The 19,093-nt window shown below is 32.6% G+C and overlaps 1 protein-coding gene across 1 annotated transcript in view; it reads right to left on the bottom strand.

Moving 5' to 3' along the window:
- Ranbp17 (RAN binding protein 17) overlaps window positions 1-19,093 on the bottom strand; it is a gene marked incomplete at its 5' end in the record, with an annotated part of 334,601 nt that overhangs the window by 289,947 nt on the left and 25,561 nt on the right. Inside the window, 7 exons of the mRNA XM_033761473.1 lie at window positions 2,209-2,402; window positions 4,938-5,110; window positions 5,991-6,137; window positions 8,091-8,210; window positions 10,824-10,897; window positions 13,469-13,634; window positions 15,450-15,554. Of these exons, the coding sequence (XP_033617364.1) occupies window positions 2,209-2,402; window positions 4,938-5,110; window positions 5,991-6,137; window positions 8,091-8,210; window positions 10,824-10,897; window positions 13,469-13,634; window positions 15,450-15,554 (979 nt within the window). The remainder of the gene's footprint in view (window positions 1-2,208; window positions 2,403-4,937; window positions 5,111-5,990; window positions 6,138-8,090; window positions 8,211-10,823; window positions 10,898-13,468; window positions 13,635-15,449; window positions 15,555-19,093) is intronic.

The raw sequence follows: 19,093 nt of genomic DNA, 5'->3' as shown, positions 1-19,093 counted from the left end.
CTTGATATGAAATATGTAAGATAGCGGGTATGCAAAAAATGGTCACAAATCTGGAGGCATTATTTACAATTCAAAAAGAAAAGCGTTTGTTTCAAAACTATAAAGGATATGAGGGTATAGCTCAGTGGCAGAGGCCCTGTTTTTGATCCCAACACTACCACGCACAACAAAACAAAAAGCAGAAACAAACCCAAACATGTTTGTCTCTCTCTTACATACATTTTACTTGAAAATTAGTAATAGCAAGACATGTAATCCAATGGTTAAGGATAAATGAACAAGAGATGCATATATATCATTGAGAATGACACAATGAACAGTCAGTAAGTATTAAACAATGTTGACTTAATCAGGGGATTTAAAATACTCATCATGAATATTATCTCAACCAGACTGTCAAAAGTTTGAGTCTAGGGCCAGGGCACTAGATTTAGTGCCACTGAATTAGCTCAGTGGCACCATGCCTAGCTGGCAAACACAAAGTCCTGAGTTTGGTCCCTGGTACAAACAAACAAATAAACAAAACAACAACAACAACAAAAAACCCACAAAAATTTCGGGTCTAAAATCTGAGCTGTTTGGTGAGAATGTAGGTTAATGCAGCAACCTAATCTGTGGCACAGCCTCTTATTTTTATAAACAGAATTTTACTAGAACACAGCCAAATATATATGGCTCCACTCCAGCTATAGCTTTTATAAACTGTACAAAACAGAGATGAAGAGTTGCAACAGAGTTCTAAAACATTTAGAGTCTTTTGAAACACTTCAAAACCAAGATTGCCAATTCCTGATAGATGGAAACTTGTGAACTCTCTTGGCAGATATAAAGGAGAGAAAATTACTTTAAAAATAATTTGAAATTATCTACTAAAGCTTATGCACAACAGTCTTTACAGCAACACTACATAGTATCAGCAAAAAATAGAGCAAATTAAAAATACTCAGTGACAAGGGAGTCATAAATGAATTGTACTTTATTTAAACAAACTAACAGTGCAAGGCAGTGAAAATTAAGGAATATGCATCAATATAAACTCTCACAAATGTATTACTAAAAAATACTAATACAACTAGTTGTAGAAGAAAAAGTACCCAGTTTGATTACATTTGTTTAAAGATTAAAAGAAAGCAAAATCATAAATTATTTTCAGAATAGATGTACAGTAAAACTGAAAAAAGAGGTATTAAGTATTCTGTTGGCAGAAAGAAAAGATTCAGAAAGATGAACAAAGGATGATGCAAAGATACTAGCAGTGACTTACTCTTTAAGAAAGATGATTTTTTTACTACTATTCTATGTCTCAATATATATAAATATCTATGTATTTCATACTTAATAATTTTCAAAGTGTGAGGATGGGAAGTCATTGGAAGCAAATTTAAATTCTATCCCTTACCAAACTCCCTTTTCAGCACATGATAAAAGAAATAAATATGAAAAAAAAAAGTCTGGAACTATATTGTTTTTGTTTGTTTTGTGGTACCAGGATTGAACTCAGGACCTTGCAAGTGCCAGGCAGGCATGGTGCCACTGAGCTACATCCCTGGCCTCCTTTATTTATTTTTTTGGGGGGAGTGCCAGGTATTGAACTCAGGACCTTGTGCTTGCCAGGGAAGCATGTTGCCAATGAGCTAAATCCCTGGCCCTGCAGCTATATTAAGCTGCTGGATAAATTAAATTTCATTCTTATAAAACATCTATTTAAAAATTGAAAAATGGACAGGTATAGTACCACACACCTGTAATCCTAATTACCTGAAAGGAGGATGATCACAAGTTTGATGCTAGCCTGGGCAACTTAGACTGTGTTAAAATAAAAATAACAAGGGCTGAGATCTAACTTAGTGGTATAGTGTTTGCGTGGCATATGTGAGGCCCTGATTTTAATCAAGCAACTAGAGAAATGAAAGAAATATGATTATTCTGAAAGATAGTTATACTATCTGCTCAAGGACCACTACCAGCATTTCTTGATATGAATGCCACAGAGAAATATTTCCTAAAATTCTTATCTTAAGAGAATTAAAAATCAACTATGAGGCTACCAAAATACTCTCCAGGTTGATAAAATTAATAACTTACTAGGGGACCAGAAATTGGGGAAAATACATATAAATAATTTGTAGTAAGATTACTAAAGTCATTCATGATATTACTTAATATTCATTTTACTATTCACATAATAGTCACATAAAATTTACTGACCTTCTTGAATTGCTATGTCTAGAGTTGTCCGAGAAGGTGAATGCAGAAGTTTTTGGTAATTCTGTGCATTTTGGTCGAACAACTGTACAAGAAGAGTACACGTCTTTTCATATTCACATCTGCTGACAGTGCACAACTGCTCCAGCTGTTGAAATACAGTAGTGGTATCATTCAGCGGATCGTCTAAGTGATCTCTGCAAACATACAAAGAAGTTTTCATTTAACATTAGAATGTGATATACTTTTATTCACCACAAATAAACCTTTATGTTAAATAATTGTGATGGATAAAGAAATAAAAGATTAGAAGACAAGAAATTATCTGTTAAGATGACATGATTACATACATAGAAAATTTATCAAAAAAGCTAGGGGAACTCACAGGTGAATCTACTAATGTCACAGCATACAACATCAATATACAAAATCAACTCTAGAAATAAAATTTGGAAATGTAAATTTTAAAAAGTATCATATAAAAGCTCTGGCGAACACAAAATATTAATCAATCTAATTCAACTATGCAAGATCTGAAGGCTGAAATGATAAAACACCGATGAAAGAATCAGAAAAGATAGATGCTCACTGACTAAAGTATTATATATTGCTGTGATCTCAATTAGTCATCCCAATGAAACTATAGATTCAATGCAATTATAGTCAAAATCCCTGTGAAATTTCTTCGTAGAAATTGACAAAATGATTCTAAAAGTTACATGGAAAAGCAAAGAAAGTAGAATAGAGAAAACCATTTTGAAAGAGAAAACTAAGTTGGATAACACACTTTGGTTTCAAATTTTATTATAAAGTGATAGTAAGACAGGGAAATGGTGGAAGAAAAGTCACATGGATTAGTCAGAATAGAGTCTAAAAATAAAACCACATATATGTAGTCAACTTGTAGTCAACTAACTTTTTACAATGATGTAAAGAAAATTCAATGGGAAAAAGAATTTTTCACAAATAGTGTCGGATAACTAACTGGTCATTCTAGAAAAGAAAAAGAACTTGAATTTTACTTCATGTATCATACAAAAATTAAGTTGAAATCAATCACAGACTGAAATGTAAACTATAAAACTACAAAACTTCTAGAATAAAAATAAAATCTTTGTGACTTTGGATAAGGCAAAAAGTTCCTTAGATATGATACTAAAACATGACATATAGAAGAAAAAGATAATGTGGTCTTCAATAAAATTTAAAACTTCTGTTCCTCTGAACATTCAAGAAAATGAAAAGAAATGGTAGATGCAGAGAAAATATGTTGCAAAGAAAAAATTATATATGATTAAAAGACTTGTGAACAGAATATACAGATCACTCAAATCTCAATAAGAAAAACCTGCTTTAAAAAAAATGGCAATAGGCATTTTGCCAAAGAATAAATTAAGATGGTAAATAAGCACATGAAAGATGCTCCACATTATCCTCATTAAGGGACTGCAAATTAAATCCACAATAAAGCATCATAATATACTAGAATGGGTAGAATTTTTGAGAAGTGACAATATCATGAAGTGCTAGTGAGAATACAGAGCAACCAGATCTTTCCTACATGTCAAGCAAGTCTGCAAAATTTTATAGCCACTTTATATCATTCACATTTTCCTAGATATTTCTACTTCAATTCTCTGTAGCTAATACTGGCCACTCTGGTTCTACTTAGACACTTCAGAAATGTCAGGAGTAAAATTTTATGTTAGAATTTCAAAAGTACTGAGTCAGGCGTGGTGGCGCATGCCTGTAATCCCAGCACTCAGGAGGCTGAGGCAGGAGGATTGCTGTGAGTTCGAGACCAGCCTGGGCTACAATAGTGAGTTCCAGGTCAGTCTCAACTACATAGTGAGACCCTGTCTCAACAAACCAAAAAAAAAAAAAGATTTAAAAAGTAGTATAGCTATTTTGGAAAATAATTGACAGCTTTTTATAAAAGAAAATACACATTTATCATGCCACCCAAAAATCTTACACTTAGGTATTTACTTAAGAGAAATAAAAACTTAGATCGATACAAATCTGTACAGGAATGTCTTCAGCAGTTTTAGTCACACGGCCAAAGTGGAAACAACCCAAATGTCCATCAACAAGTAAATGGATAAACAAACTAATATATCCACAAAATGGAATATTACTGAGCAATGAAATGAAAATAAGTACTGATACAATATGGAGGAATCTCAAATGCATCATGCTAATTGAAAGAAGCCAGACTTTAAAAACTATACATACTATATGATTTCACTTATACAACATTCCAGAAAAGGCAAAAATTACACAAAAACAAAACAGCTCAGTCAGCATCAGAACTGAGGACTGACTACAGAGATCCAACAAATCATTTGTGGTGACAGAACCATTCAGTATCCCTATCATGATGGTAGTTATACACAAATGTGTATACTGTCAAAATTCACAGAGCTTATGTGAGATAATGAAAAGATGAAAATAAAGTGTTTGTAGATGGGGAGGGGAGGAGGGGGTGAAGGGAGGGAAGGGGTAAGGGGAAAAAATGAGAATCAAGACTTGCCATGTAGAGGTACAAGATCCCAACAATGAATGTAACTGTACTGTATCCCTAAAATGTACCAATAAACTCAATTAAAGCTGAAAAAAAATTCATAGAGCTGTACTTTAAAGAGTAAATTTAAAACTTATACTTCAAATCTTTAAAATTTCCAAGATGCAAAAGATGAAAACATAACAGAAACCCTTAGCTTTTTAAATACCTCACAACTACGGCCACAGATTCCAACCGAGAAGTGATAAAAGCCTTGGTGATTTCAGGTGCGTAAGTGTCTAATAAGTGGGGTTCAGTTGACTTCACAAAAGGAACTGATGCTACCATCCTTTGCCACAGAGTTAATAAATAATGAACACTGTTGGGAGCAAACTCCCAATGCTACAAGGAAATATAGAGAAAGTTATTCAAAATGACATACCTTTATAGAATAAGAAATACAGAGCAAAATTACTAACTGTACATTTTAAAATTTAAATTCTGATTACATAAAATTTTAGCCTGATTATATAGGTAATTAACACTTCTTAAAGAAAATTTATACATGCAAAAAAATAAAGAAACCAACACCCTTTTCTTTGGGGGAGTACTAGAGATCAAATTCAGGACCTTGTGCTTGCAAGGCAGGCACGGTGCCACTGAGTTAAATCCCCGGCCCTCAAAACCGACACCTTCTTACACCACCCAGACATGACCATTATTAAAATAGTATATTTCCTTTTAATCATTCCATCAGTATATTTTTCATAGAGATGACATCATATGGAAAATATGATTAGTTACCTCCTCCTCCAAACCTACAAAAAGAATTTTCCCATAAGACAATCTATAAATTATCACTTTGTTCTTCATATAGATTTCACTTTTGCTTCTCAAGTGATCCCTCAGTTACTAGACATTTAAGTAGCTTGACTTTTTTTTTAGCATCGGGGATCAAACTCAGGCCCTCAAGCTTGTGAGGTAGGCAGCAGAACCATTGAGCCAAATCCCTGGCCCTGACAATTTTTTTTTTTTTTTGTATCGGGGATTGAATTCAGACCCTTGCATTTGTGAGGTAGGTGGCGGAACCACTGAGCCAAATCCCCAGCCTCCCGACAATTATTTTTATAAATGCCACAATGAAGTGTTTACCTAAACTTCTACAAAGAACATTTCAACAAAGCAGTTAAATTAATAGATGTTAAAACAAGAATAGTGCTACTATCCTTCACCAAAAATTGTTCTAAAACTACAGATTAACATCAATTATATTTTTACTTACCTGTAAGCTAGTGATAGTAAAATTAGCAATCAGTCTAATAACTTCAGGGTATTCCTTCACCATGACTAATTCTCCCAGCTGATAATTTGACTTTAAACAAGCTAAAAATCGACAAAATTCATGGTAATTACCTGGATCAGACAAACCCTAAATTATGAGACAAAAAGAAAAGCATTTTATACAAACCAACCTATTGATAATAAAACCAACAAAATTCCAAAGTATTTAATTATGTTACCTAGTTTGCAATAGTGATTTAGGACACTTTGGGTCAACTGTGTAGACAACAATATAAGGAAACAAGTGATTCCTGCAACTAAATGTTGTCATTAATTATTAAGTATAAGGAACTCAGACTACAGTGTGAAAGAAGCTTTCAACCACAATGACTAAAATATATTGTTTTGGAGACCTTTTAGAGATGGAGACAGAGAGGGACAGTGAAAGGAAGAATATGAAAGAATGAACAGTGCTTTAAACAGAAGTCATCAAAGGACTTGAAATGTACTTAAGATGAAAAATTAAGAATGGGATGCTAGAAATGAGCAATACAAACTAAACTTAAATGGTATGTATATGGGCACATACATAATAGAAATTTCTTTTAATTCAACACTTACAAGTACTTACAGTCACTGTGCCCTCAAGTTAATTCCCTGTTTCTAAATGGACAGTCATTCAAATTATTGCAATGTAGAAAACAAAATTTAATAAAATACCTAAAAGACACACAGGTAACTTTTAGGAGAGGATAGATTAAAAAGAAAGACCAACAAAGTGTCTCTCCAGTTGTCTATGAGCTCCTGGAAAACAGGGCAAATGTGTTATCATCACTATTGCTTCAGTATTTTGCAGTATGTACTGTAGCTAGCATGAAATAAAGTTTAAAAGAGCATCAGTTTAATACTGAGCCAGCTCTATAAAAGAATATATAATAATGAGTAATTATTAAAGGCCAAAGGCCAAAAAGACATTTTGTAATCATAGGTCTTTTAATACACAGTTGAGATTCTAAAATAATATAATTTTCACAACAAAACATCAATATGAGACGTTGGAAAGTCATTTACAAGAACTATCTAAGACTGGCACAGTATATTCTACAGTATAAGCTGATGACAGTGAGTTAAGCAACTACAAGTTTTAAAGTATATTGGTAAAATCCTATTTACCAGTAAAACTAACAAATTTACTAATGCTGAAAAGATAAAACAAATGCATAACCTATTAAGATACTTCTGTGAAAAACCTACAAAATAACTGCTTTCTATAAAATATTTTATTTTGTATCATGCCTTATTTCCATACAAAGACATAATCTGTCCCCTCCAAAGTTATTCATAACTAAGAGGCTTCGACATAGCTCTTTAACTTACCATTTACCCTTTTAAAATCTGTAGTTTAACTACAGATATTTTAAACCAGAAACAAAATAGTGACACAGAATGTTTATCTAGACACTCAGAAACACTCATTAATAATGGCTTTCCAATTCTCTCAAAAGAATATTGCCAGGGAAGCTCTAAAATTACTGCAGAGTAGATTTTTATTTATTTATTTATTTTTGGTACCGGGGATTGAACGCAGGTCCTTGCACTTGCAAGGCAGGCTACTGAACCGCTGAGCTAAATCCCTGGCCCCCAGAGTAGATTTTTAAATCAATAAACTCTTATTTGTCCACAAGAGGGCAAAAAAGACAGTATTCCATTATTTAAAGTCACTTTTTCCAATATTATCATTTAAAACTATATTAAATCTTCTAGTTCAGAAGGTAGGTATGACCCTAAATTAATTGCCTCAATAAATTAACAAATGCAACCAATGAAATGCAGTACAATGGTAAAAGACAGAAGTGTAATACAATACTATTCTAATTTGCCTAAAAGAAAAAGAATCAAGAGGAAAAACATAGAAGCGTTCTATGGAAATACCCACTTGTTAAAACTGTCCATTTCTACTACAAATGAGACCTAAGAAAGAAGAGTAAGATACTAAATATTTTCTTCTAGAATCATAATAAATTCATGATGAGATTATGTGCCTTTGAGCAGAAATATTATTTCTATATGCTAAGTATTAATTAAATTACTTCATAAATACCTGAGGGTTTTCAAGTATCCTTTTTACTCCCTTAATTAAATTACCAAGGTATGTGGTACGTTCGGGACTGCTAAATAAAGACCTTCTTGTAGAAGCAAACTGCACTAAACATGAAAGTGCCTAAAAGCAATAAGAAAATTTCATTTCAGTTTTAAAAGTAGACATTGCCACATATAAAAATTATTAATCTTTAACTTATATTTTATTTTCATAAAAAACTTTATAAAAATAAAAGCTAAATACTATTAACCATTGTAACTACCTTCAAACCTTCTGCTCCACCACTAAAATCCCTATTTCTGTTTTCCCCTCTAATATTTTCTCATACACTAATTCTGCAGAGCAAAGTCTGCATATACATATGTTCAGAAGCTCCCAACTGCTTATGATGTCTCATTCTTGCAAAACAAGAACCAGGTGTTCTAGTAAAAAGAAATGATGATTTTATGGTACAATGTTTTTTTAAAATACTCTAAATTATGCACTGTATGTAGTAACCCAAAAGGGGGTACAAATCATATAATTTGACTTAACCCAGCACATCTCAAACTTATTTGGTCATGGAATATTTCGCATTATACATAAGTACCTTAAGGAACAGTATGGAAAATGCTGCTAGAAGAGTTATTTACTTTCTGAAGATTCTAAGGAGTACCTGTGGTATAGTCGCTTTCCTGAAGTTTCCAGACAATTTTACTATTTGGGTTCTTAATTCTAGTGGTACCTACTGAAGTCTGCTTATTAAGAGAAGCCCAAAAGTCACAACATTAGGCCAAACCAGACTATGTTTTGTTTTGATTCATACTGCTTGAACACTTAAAAAAAATTAAAATTAGCTGTCAACACTTAAATTATCAATTAGGAGGCTTCATACAGAATGTCTGGCTCTTTTGACAAGGGTTAGAATAGGGATGAAAACTCAAAAAATTAAAAAGATTTCCTTTTTTTAAGTCATGGTCCAGTCTGCCACAGGCCCCATAGTTAAAATAAACAACAACAAAAAACACCCCTTCCAAACCAAACAAAATAAAACCTCTAGGCAACTCTGATGTGCAGGCTGGGGATTACTTAATGTATTCAAAGTAAAAGCAAGTGCAAGATCCCAAGTTCAATCTCCAGTACAAAAAAAAAGAAGTAAAAGTAAAACAAAACACCAGCCAGGCATGGTGGTGGCACACCTGTAATCCCACCATTCTTACAGAAAGCTAAAGCAAGTAATATATTTTAGATGCTACAAAGATGAATGGCAAATTTAATTAAGTCCCACTGGGCAACGTAGTGAGACCCTGTCCCAAAATAAAATATAAAAAAGGCTCAGGATGTAGTTTAATGTAAAGGTCCTGGGTTCAATTTCCACTCTTGCCAAATAAACAAACAAAACAACAACAACAACAACAAAACAAAACACAAGGGGGCTTTTGGTTCCAAAAGATGTGGGTTTTAATTCCCAATATTACCCTGTTGCCTGACTGGAAGTCACCTAGCCATTCTGGGTCTGTTTTTTGTTTTTTGGGGTGTACCTACTGAGGGTAGTGTTAGTAACCTTGCACTGCCACTATAAGGGCTAAGTAAGACAAGCACCATATAATAGGATAAGGGTGATAAATGTCAGTTACTATATTGAGAACAAAGCAGATGTTTTCTACCTTATTTTTCAATCACCAGTACTTTTGTGTTTTACCCTAAAACATAAGGAACTACAGTTTTTAAATAATTAAAAGTAACATTGTTCTAGTTGAAAGACAGGCTATGACATCACCTAAAAACACAAATACCCAGTGAAATTCAGTTTAACTACCACCACCTTAAACTCTTGATTCAAGAATGGACATGTTTTTTAAAGGAAATAGTTTTATGAATTTGTTCCTTTATTCTAAGTGGTAACATTGCCATATAAGTACACCACTAATACGTACTTGAAATCTGAAACATCTTATTTCAGGAAATGGCACTAGAATTCCCCCTTATTTCTCAAAGTTTGGATACTAAACTTACAATTGTCTTAATATTACGAATATATTTTAGATGCTACAAAGATGGAGCCTATAGTCTCTTATGTAACACACACACACACACACACACACACATATATGTCATGATATATATATATGCATATGCTCCTAAATTCTTAAAACTCTTGAATATATAGTTTTATATATATATTTACATATATATCAAGAGTTTTAAGAATTCTGGAGCATGCAATAAAATTTTATTAAAAAATAAATGAACAAGAGTAATGAGCACAAGTCAAATAAGAAGATCCACTTTGTTTCTCATTCAGAGAAATCTAATGAAAGCTGTCTATCAAGCCTAAGAACATATATGAAGGCAGAGAAGGTTGAGGAAGTATTAGAGAGAAGTAAGAGAAAGGAAGGTCTAGATGGTGTGGCTGACTGCTGGACATGGGCCCTGTGGAAACTAATTAGGAAGAAAGATAGAGATTGACTAGTTGTATTGGCTTTGGCCTTTGATAGGCCAAAAATATTTTTGAAAAAAAAATCAAGAGTTACTGGTTCTGAGCTCAACATTAAAAAAAGGGGGAAGATAGAAATAAATAAAATCTAGCAAGAGCTGAAGCAATATACATCCCCAAAACTGTAAGAACTATTTGTGAAAGATCAAACCAATCAAATACATAAGTAGAATCCTTGATAATAAATACTTGTCACCCCTTACTTTAATTAAAGATCACAGATATTTTCAATGATGTAATGGATGACTTTTACTTACCAACTGAGACAGTAGTGGTGGAAGTGAATGATACAAATTGAAGAAAAGATCCAATGTTTCTGGTTCCAGGAAAACTGAAAAAAAATTATATTCTAATAGTATTACTTTCAATCCAATAATAAGACATTATCACACAAACTGAGAACTCCAGTGTCTCCACATGTAGCTACTCTAGTTTTGGCTATATTAAATTCCTAGCCACTTTCCCATAAAAGATGCAACAATATAGAGACAAAAATTAACCAGCTAAGATGGTCCTTATTTCTACGTAGAATCTACAGTTTTAATAGGATAATGCTCTCACTACTTCATTTATATTAGTAATATAAACATTATTTAAAAATTCAAAAAGTAAATAGTACTATGTAATACAAAAGCTGTATCACAGGCCATTACAAATATGTGCCTTTCAATCACACACACACACATATATATATATACATATGCATGTATTTCCAAATACTTTATACTGCTTTTGTTGTTTTTTTTTAACTCTAGGTATCAGTTGAATTCTCATTCAGTTATATGAGGTTTTAGCTAATCATTCACCTAGCAATTATACCTGTACCACTCTCTACATCCTTCTCCTTCTACTATTATTACCATTTGTGATTAAATCAATTCTAAAGTATTTATATTTACTATAACTATGTAAAGAATGTTAACAGCTTAGGAGTATGCTACAATTACATCACACACTCTGTATTTAATCACAGCATCTTTTCAGTGGTTAGTTATACATCTATCTGCCACTAATTGTTCCCAAATGCTCTGACAAATTTATAAAATGTTCTTCAAAACCTTTTCCACAAAATCTATAACATCATATAACTTACCATTTCCATTCTCCTACTCACACCTCTCAGAGGCTCCAACTTGAAATAGTTGTTCTCTGTCTCCTTTTAACATCTACTCATTGTCTTGTCTTTTTCCCAAATGCCCTTCTACTTTATTGGCTATGACATCAGTTTCTTGATAGCAAGTGCAAGATAAATTTTGAGAGGACACGTCTGAAAAGGTCTTTATCATACACAATATTTTGCATCTAGTTTGAAAATAATTTTTCCTCAGAAGCCTGAGGACTATTTTATTGTTTTCTAGCTTTCAAAACTGTTATTGAGAAGTCTAATTCCATTACAACTGAGGGCTTTTTCCTGTATTCACATTTTGAAATGTCGTGATTCAGAGGCTTGGTGCATATCACTTTTCATTCATTATGCTAGGTACTCAGGAGGCCCTTTCAATCCAAAAACATCCTTCAGTGCTGTGAACGTTTTGGATATGTGTTTGCAAATTTCCTTCTGATTTCTCTGTTCTCTTTTTGTAACACATTACAGTTAGAAGCAAGACCTCTTGTTTCATCTTCTAATTTTATATATGTATAAATTTTTGTCTTATTAAACAACTCTTTGCTTTATTGTTCTTTCTAAATTTCATTAACTTTCTCTTCTAACTCTTCTACTGAGTGCAGTATTTGGCAACTGCCTCTTAAATGTGGCAATTCTCTGAACTTTCACTTTAAAAACAATAACCTGTTTTTATTTCAGAGATGTACTTCCTTTTGTTACCTCTCGTGGGAATTGTTATTATATATTTTTTAAACCCTACTCTACCTTGTCTCTGTTTATATTAATTCCTTAATTTTTTCCTTAAACTTCAAGATAACTGTGGATTCATACTGTAGTTGCATCAACAAATAATGATAGATACAACAGTTCATCCAGTTTCTCACAATGGTAATTTCTTGCAAGACTAAATTACAGTACAATTAAGAAATGTACATTGATACATTTCACAAAATTAATTCAAATTTCCGTTTTAAATATACTCCTGTGTATACATGCATGTTTTTAGTCTTGCAATTTTTAATTACATATGTTGATTCATGAAACCATCAGCAGCCAAGATACAGAACACAAGTCTCTTTTTGTTGTTTTAGTCTTTGATTTCCATATTAGAGGTTCTCATAAGATCTGTGGTGTTCTATTGTACCAGGTAATGCTATATATGAAGCATCTCCAGTTTTAATTTAAGGAAAAAAGTTCTGGTCTTAGGAAGCAAGGGAATAGTGCAGAGAGGAAAGAGATGAGAAAAGGCAATTGTTTAGCTGCACAAGTGGTAGAAAAGATCATGTTAAAAGTACAATCTTTTGTCAGCCATTTCAGATTCATTCCCCAAATTGGATTTCAGAAGTACCCTAGTGCTACCATTCTTCTGGGATATGAGGAAAATAAATCAGATTTTTCTCTTGGTATTTCTCCTCTAGGAAAGTTCCAACTCAATTCCATTAATTTACTTACTCTAACTCATTCTCTTTATAAACCTGAAAAATATGTTAACACTTCTTGCTAACTAATGGATCCTTCCCTACTGAATTTATCTGAAAATTTAAAGAACTCTTGATTTTCCTACCTAGTTTTACAGCTATCTTTTCTTTTGTTCTAAATCAAAATATGGCAGTTACTACGCTATAAATTGAAGAAAACATTACAATACTGTGACCAACAGCTACTTTGGGTTACAAATCCTCCTGAGATCTTTTTGATTGCTAGTGAAAAAAGAGAGATGACTATACACACAGCAACTATATTGCTTACTTCTGCACCATTTATGTTGACCACCCTTGTTGCAAAATTTTTTCTTACTTGTTCTCCAGGTCGTTGGTATCTGCAGTGTGCAAAGATCATCTGCAGATTCATCTGCTGAGTTGCCAATAAAGTCAAAGCTTAAGCAGTTGAGGACCAGTTTCAAGACCTGCATTACCAGATTTTGTTGACATTGCTCCTGAAGATTCAAAGGTTTGGACAATACCTGAAAGAAATTGAAAGTAAAATAAAACATTATGAAATATAGTAGTAAATGTTAACTTGACATATTCAAGTAACGTCAAATGCAAAAAAAAAAAAATTAAGAAAGTTATATTGTCCCAAATATAAAGGAAAAATGGTAAAATCACTATTACAAATTTCTTTCATAACAGACTATTTCAAATTTAACTTTGCGTCTATGGCCGTACCACTCTGAACGCTCCCAAGCTTGTCAAATTTAATTTTGTAAAGTGAGAATGTTTACATTTAACAACACAATACAGGTCACCTAAAGTTGTTAGACGCAACTTGAGGACAAATACTCTACATAGCATATGTGTATGTACACAGGAATTGTTAGTTCAACGAATGCTTTTAACAAACTGAAAATACAACTTTTCTCAAGGAAAACCTGGTTAACTTTATGTATAGAATAACCTGTATTTGAGTAGCAAAGGTTGTCAAAACTGAGTGGAAGAATACCCACAAGCTTCTGGAGAACAATCCTACCATCAAATTAATGTCCACTCTGCCACAACATGAAAAGATCAAACCACTTAAAGATAACTCACAAAATATTTGTAAAGAAAGTGATATGAAACTTGGGGTTCTCCTAGAAATAATATGCAAAGAAATAAAGTGGCTAGGTAGAGAGAGATGAAACAAAGTTAGTCATGAGTTGTTACTGTTGAGTTGGTTAAAAGTTTCAAAGGCATCAATTATACTATTCTACTTACATTTGTACAAGTTAAATTATGCCATACTAAAAGAAAAATTTTAAGACCAGATCTTTTAGTCTCATTTAATGCAGAAAGTATCATGTTATTGTACAAATTGAGCATCCCTAACCCCAAAATCCAAAATGCCTTGTAATCCAAAACATATGCCACTCAAAAAGGATTCAACTTTGGTAAATTTCAGAATTTTGCATCAAGGATGCTCAACCAATAAAGTCTATGCAGATATTCCAAAACCAAAAAACTCCAAAATCTGAAATATATTTAGTTCCAACTATTTAGGATGAGGAAGACTCAAGCTCTACCACAGAACTGAAATACACAGAACATAATTCTTTTCACAAAGCTGGTCACAAACTGAGTTGGTTACAAGCTGAATCAAATTTCCCCATAAGGTCAACAATGAACCTATCCACTGAATTTGATTTGGTTCACAATCAACTTGGTCTGTGACCAGCATCACAAAAAGAATTAAGTTTGTGAACTGAGGTACCACTGTACATAGAAACTAATGCTTACTGGAACATACTTTGGGAAATGCTTTACTACGCCAACTAAAAACCTTGAGCAGCCTGATGGAATCCCTGTATTATGTAAGAGAACATGAAACAATTGGGAATCATGTGATCATTAATGTTCAATAGGACATATGTAACCAAAAGAGAATTATAATTTCCTAAAGAAATTAATCAATTCAGCTATGCTTGCTAAATGATGAATAAATTTTGACAATTGATGAATTATAAAAACAACATCATTTCATTTTTTTGTATGCAAAGTATGGGCAGGCAGGAAAAAAAACTATGACAATTAGATTTCACAATTAATCTACAGTAAGGAGACAATGAAACTATCTAAGGGTAACTTACTAAGTTTCCTTTGGATTTTACCTTATATATTCAGTAAGTAAATGTTGATTTCTTGGAACCACTTATAGATTTGTACAAATTTATTGTATTTAAGACTGTCCATAATAATTCTTTTAGAGGCAGAATTGGGGGGAAAATCCATTTAAATTATTTTGAGCCTCTTAAAATCTCCTAAATACTCAAACCAATAAATTGAATTATTAAATAATTTACCTCTTTTAGAAGAGAGCATGCTAGTACAAATATGTCTTTGAGAGAAGTATCACGAAATGAGGTAGCTATTTTCCTGTGTTTTGCTGAAGGTCTAGAATAATCAACCTAAAAAGATCAAGATTAATTAGTTTAACCAGACCTAACAACAAGCAAAGTAAACATTTACTAAGTAAGTAAATGAAAGGAAATAATGTTTAAAGAATCATATTGTAAAGAACTGTTTTAAGAGCTTTTAAAAACCTAGAGCGTTAGGAATTTAGCTCAATGGTGCCGCCACCTGTCTTGCAAGCTCAAGATCCTAAATTCAATCCCCCGTACTGCAAAACAAAACAAAACAAAACTCTACCAGGGTAAATGACTGCTCAAAATTTCTCAAAGAGTTAATGGCAAGCCGGGCGTGGTGGCACATGCCTGTAATCCCAGCACTTGGGAGGCTGAGGCAGGAGGATAGCTGTAAATTCGAGATCAGCCTGGGCTACATAGTGAGTTCCAGGTCAGTTTCAACTACATAATGAGACCCTATCTCAAAAAACAAACAAACAAAGAGTTAATTGCAGAGTCAGAGTTAGAAACCAAGTTTCTGGACAGTTTCAATTCAGCTTTTTTTCCTACCAACCACAGTGACCAAAAATAAAAGGCTGAATCGATCATACTTGCAGCACAGTATAAATTATACTGGTAACAAAAAATAAATAACAACTCCTGAACTATGCACCATATTTCCCATTATTCCTGTAACAACTCTGTTCCTCAGATGTCATGTGTAAAATGAGGATTCTCTAAGATAATCTTCATATTTTAACATTTTGTAAATCAGCCAAATAAATTACAGAAAAGTTCTGTATGAATGTGATATTTTAATATATGCCATATATGTCACCAGTTCACGTCACTATATTTTTTTCTGTGCCAGGAATCGAGCTCGAGCCCTTGCGCTTGCGAGGCAGGTGGCAGAACCACTAAACCAAATCCCTGACCCCTATGTCACTAGTATTCTGAATACTATGTCATTAATATTCTGGAAAGAAACAAAAGCAGAAACTACAAATGTAATCTATTATATAAGAAATAGCAAATTCTCTCCAGATATTATGTTAACTAATGGCAAATAATTTTTAAGAATAAATCTACAAAGACTAATTCTTGAGTGTCTAAAATGTAATATTCAAAATTATACTAATACTAATAGTATTTCCATTTATCAATAGGAAGAAAGCAAACAAAGATGAGGTTTGACACCCATATGATCATTAGCTCTATAGTCTAGAATTGTTGCAAAATTATCACTTATTCTTTTTGTTATCTAAAAGAAGAAATAAACCATTTTCCTTACTATATAGATTTGAAAGAAGTAATAAGCTAAAAATTATCTGACACTTCTTAAGCTCCAATACAGAATTTAAACTATATTTAAATGCCACATTTATTATAGACAAAGTAACATCAATGTGAATTAGAGAGAGTAGTAACTGGAATCTGTATCAATATGTATTAGAATCAGCACTTCCAGTGTTCCTCCCTTAATTTAAGCCAAATTTCAAAGTCTCCTACAATACTTTCCTCCACATATAAAAAAATTCTCTTTAACACAAATTAGCAAGAGCGTGCAGCACCACAAAATTCCAATTTTTAAAGTATCCTTCATATATTAGTTCACTTAATCCTCAAAACTAACCTTTAATATACATATTAATCCTTTATAAACACATGAGAAAATTAAGACTAACCTCTTACTACTACCATATCCACACCATGGAGAGAAAACTTGGATTTCTTAAGTACCTTCTCCATACTATTTACTATGTTAGCAATTTATCTGATCTTAATAAGATCTATGTAAGCAGGTATCATCCCAACTTTTCGAGAGTAAGTCTGAAAAAATTAAGAAATCTATACAAAAGAGCCAGCAATAGAGCCAAGATATGAATCTGTCTTCAAAGTTTTCTTCAAAGCTTGCATGTTTATTTAATTGAGGGTACTCATTTAAATCTCTGATGTTTTGAGAAGAGGAATTGCATGTCCATTTTCTACTGTATACTTATGCCTCCTACCATCTAGGCAGAGGATATTTTAGTTGCTGATAACTGTAAATTGAATATACTCCAGGAACAATAGAGTGGGCTTCTAAAAAAGTAGGATAACTTATATTCCTCTTTTAACTTTTGTATTATTGTCTTAAAGGATACATCTTGTTAACTGACACTGAATGAATTTATAAGGTACACATCTGAAAACTATAATACTGGACTTTGCCCATGTAGTATAGAACACCCCCAGAATGCTTGGTTCAGAAATGCTTAATAAATGCTACTTGAAACTGAAAGTGACGTAAAATTAAGGTTAAGTAAATAAAATATCTCCATTGAAGCCCCATTTGTTCACCATATAAAGCCAAATCACACTTCAGACCTTGGAGCTTTTCTTCAAAGATACTTGATTCTGTGCAACCTAAGACTAGAACATTTTGTGCCAGAAGAAACGAAAGTATTCAAAGAATGTAAGGTAATGTTGAATAAACAACAACAAAAAACCAGCTTGAAGTCTCTTATTAGCCAAATCTTGGAAAACGTGAGTGTCAAAATGATGTCAGTAATGAACTTTAACCTTTCAAGCAAAACCAGAAAGTAAGAATCTATATTACTATAAACAATAAATTTTAAGTGTGATGGGGAACAGGAATTTTTAGTCTTAAAGAAGTACCTATCCATATAATATTTATTAATTACAAAGGGGAAAAGAATATACAGTTGAGATAGCATAGTAGAGACCATCTTAATTGAGACCAAGGTGAATATCACAGTGATGTGATAAACCAAATCATACATTTCCTTAGAAGAGGCAACAACAAGATGACCACAGTATCATTTCTGTGATATTCTTTAGAAATATACGTAATCTCAATTATCTAATAATCTAATAATGAGAAAATATCAGACAATCTCAAAATGAGAAATATTTCACAAGGCAACTGGCTTTTAATCTTTACATGTATCAAGGTCATAAAAATGAAGGGAAGATCAACGGATTTTTTTACATTAAGATGATTAATAAACATGAGAACTAAGTATGATGCCTGATTCTAAAGTGGTACCCTTTTCTCTAAAGGACATTTGGTGGCTAAAAGATGAAATTTGAATTGACTATGAAATTAGGTAATAGTAACACGTCAGTGTTAATTTTTGTATTTTAATGGTGGTATTGGGATTATGTAGGAGAATGTTCTACTATGTAGGAAATATACTAAATTATTCCCTGGGGGTAGGGGATTATATTGGCAACTTACCATCGAATTGTCAATATAAAATTTCTTTGTACCATACTTGGAACTTTTCTAAAGTTTATTTTTAAAAAATTCATTGATCTCTGAACTATACTTTCATTAGAACTCCACATTGAATTACATCATATTTCAGTAACAAACTCAACAGTGTAAACTCAATTCTAGGGCAGCCTATATTCCTGTATGTGCAATGTAAAAAATGAATAAAACTTATAGTTTTAATATTAGCAAAAGGTATTACAGCCGGGTGATAAGTACATGATGTTACTGTAATATTCTCTTCATTTTTATGAGATAAAATGTCTATACTAAAACTATCTTTAAACTGAGCGTGGCAGCACATGCCTATAATCCCACAATTTAG

This window comes from Fukomys damarensis, unplaced genomic scaffold (genome assembly GCF_012274545.1).
Source record: "Fukomys damarensis isolate Sample0158 unplaced genomic scaffold, DMR_v1.0_HiC HiC_scaffold_9, whole genome shotgun sequence".
Lineage (NCBI taxonomy): Eukaryota > Metazoa > Chordata > Mammalia > Rodentia > Bathyergidae > Fukomys > Fukomys damarensis.
The sequence above is the reverse complement of the archived record's forward strand: the minus strand, read 5'-3'. Positions and strand labels throughout refer to the sequence as shown.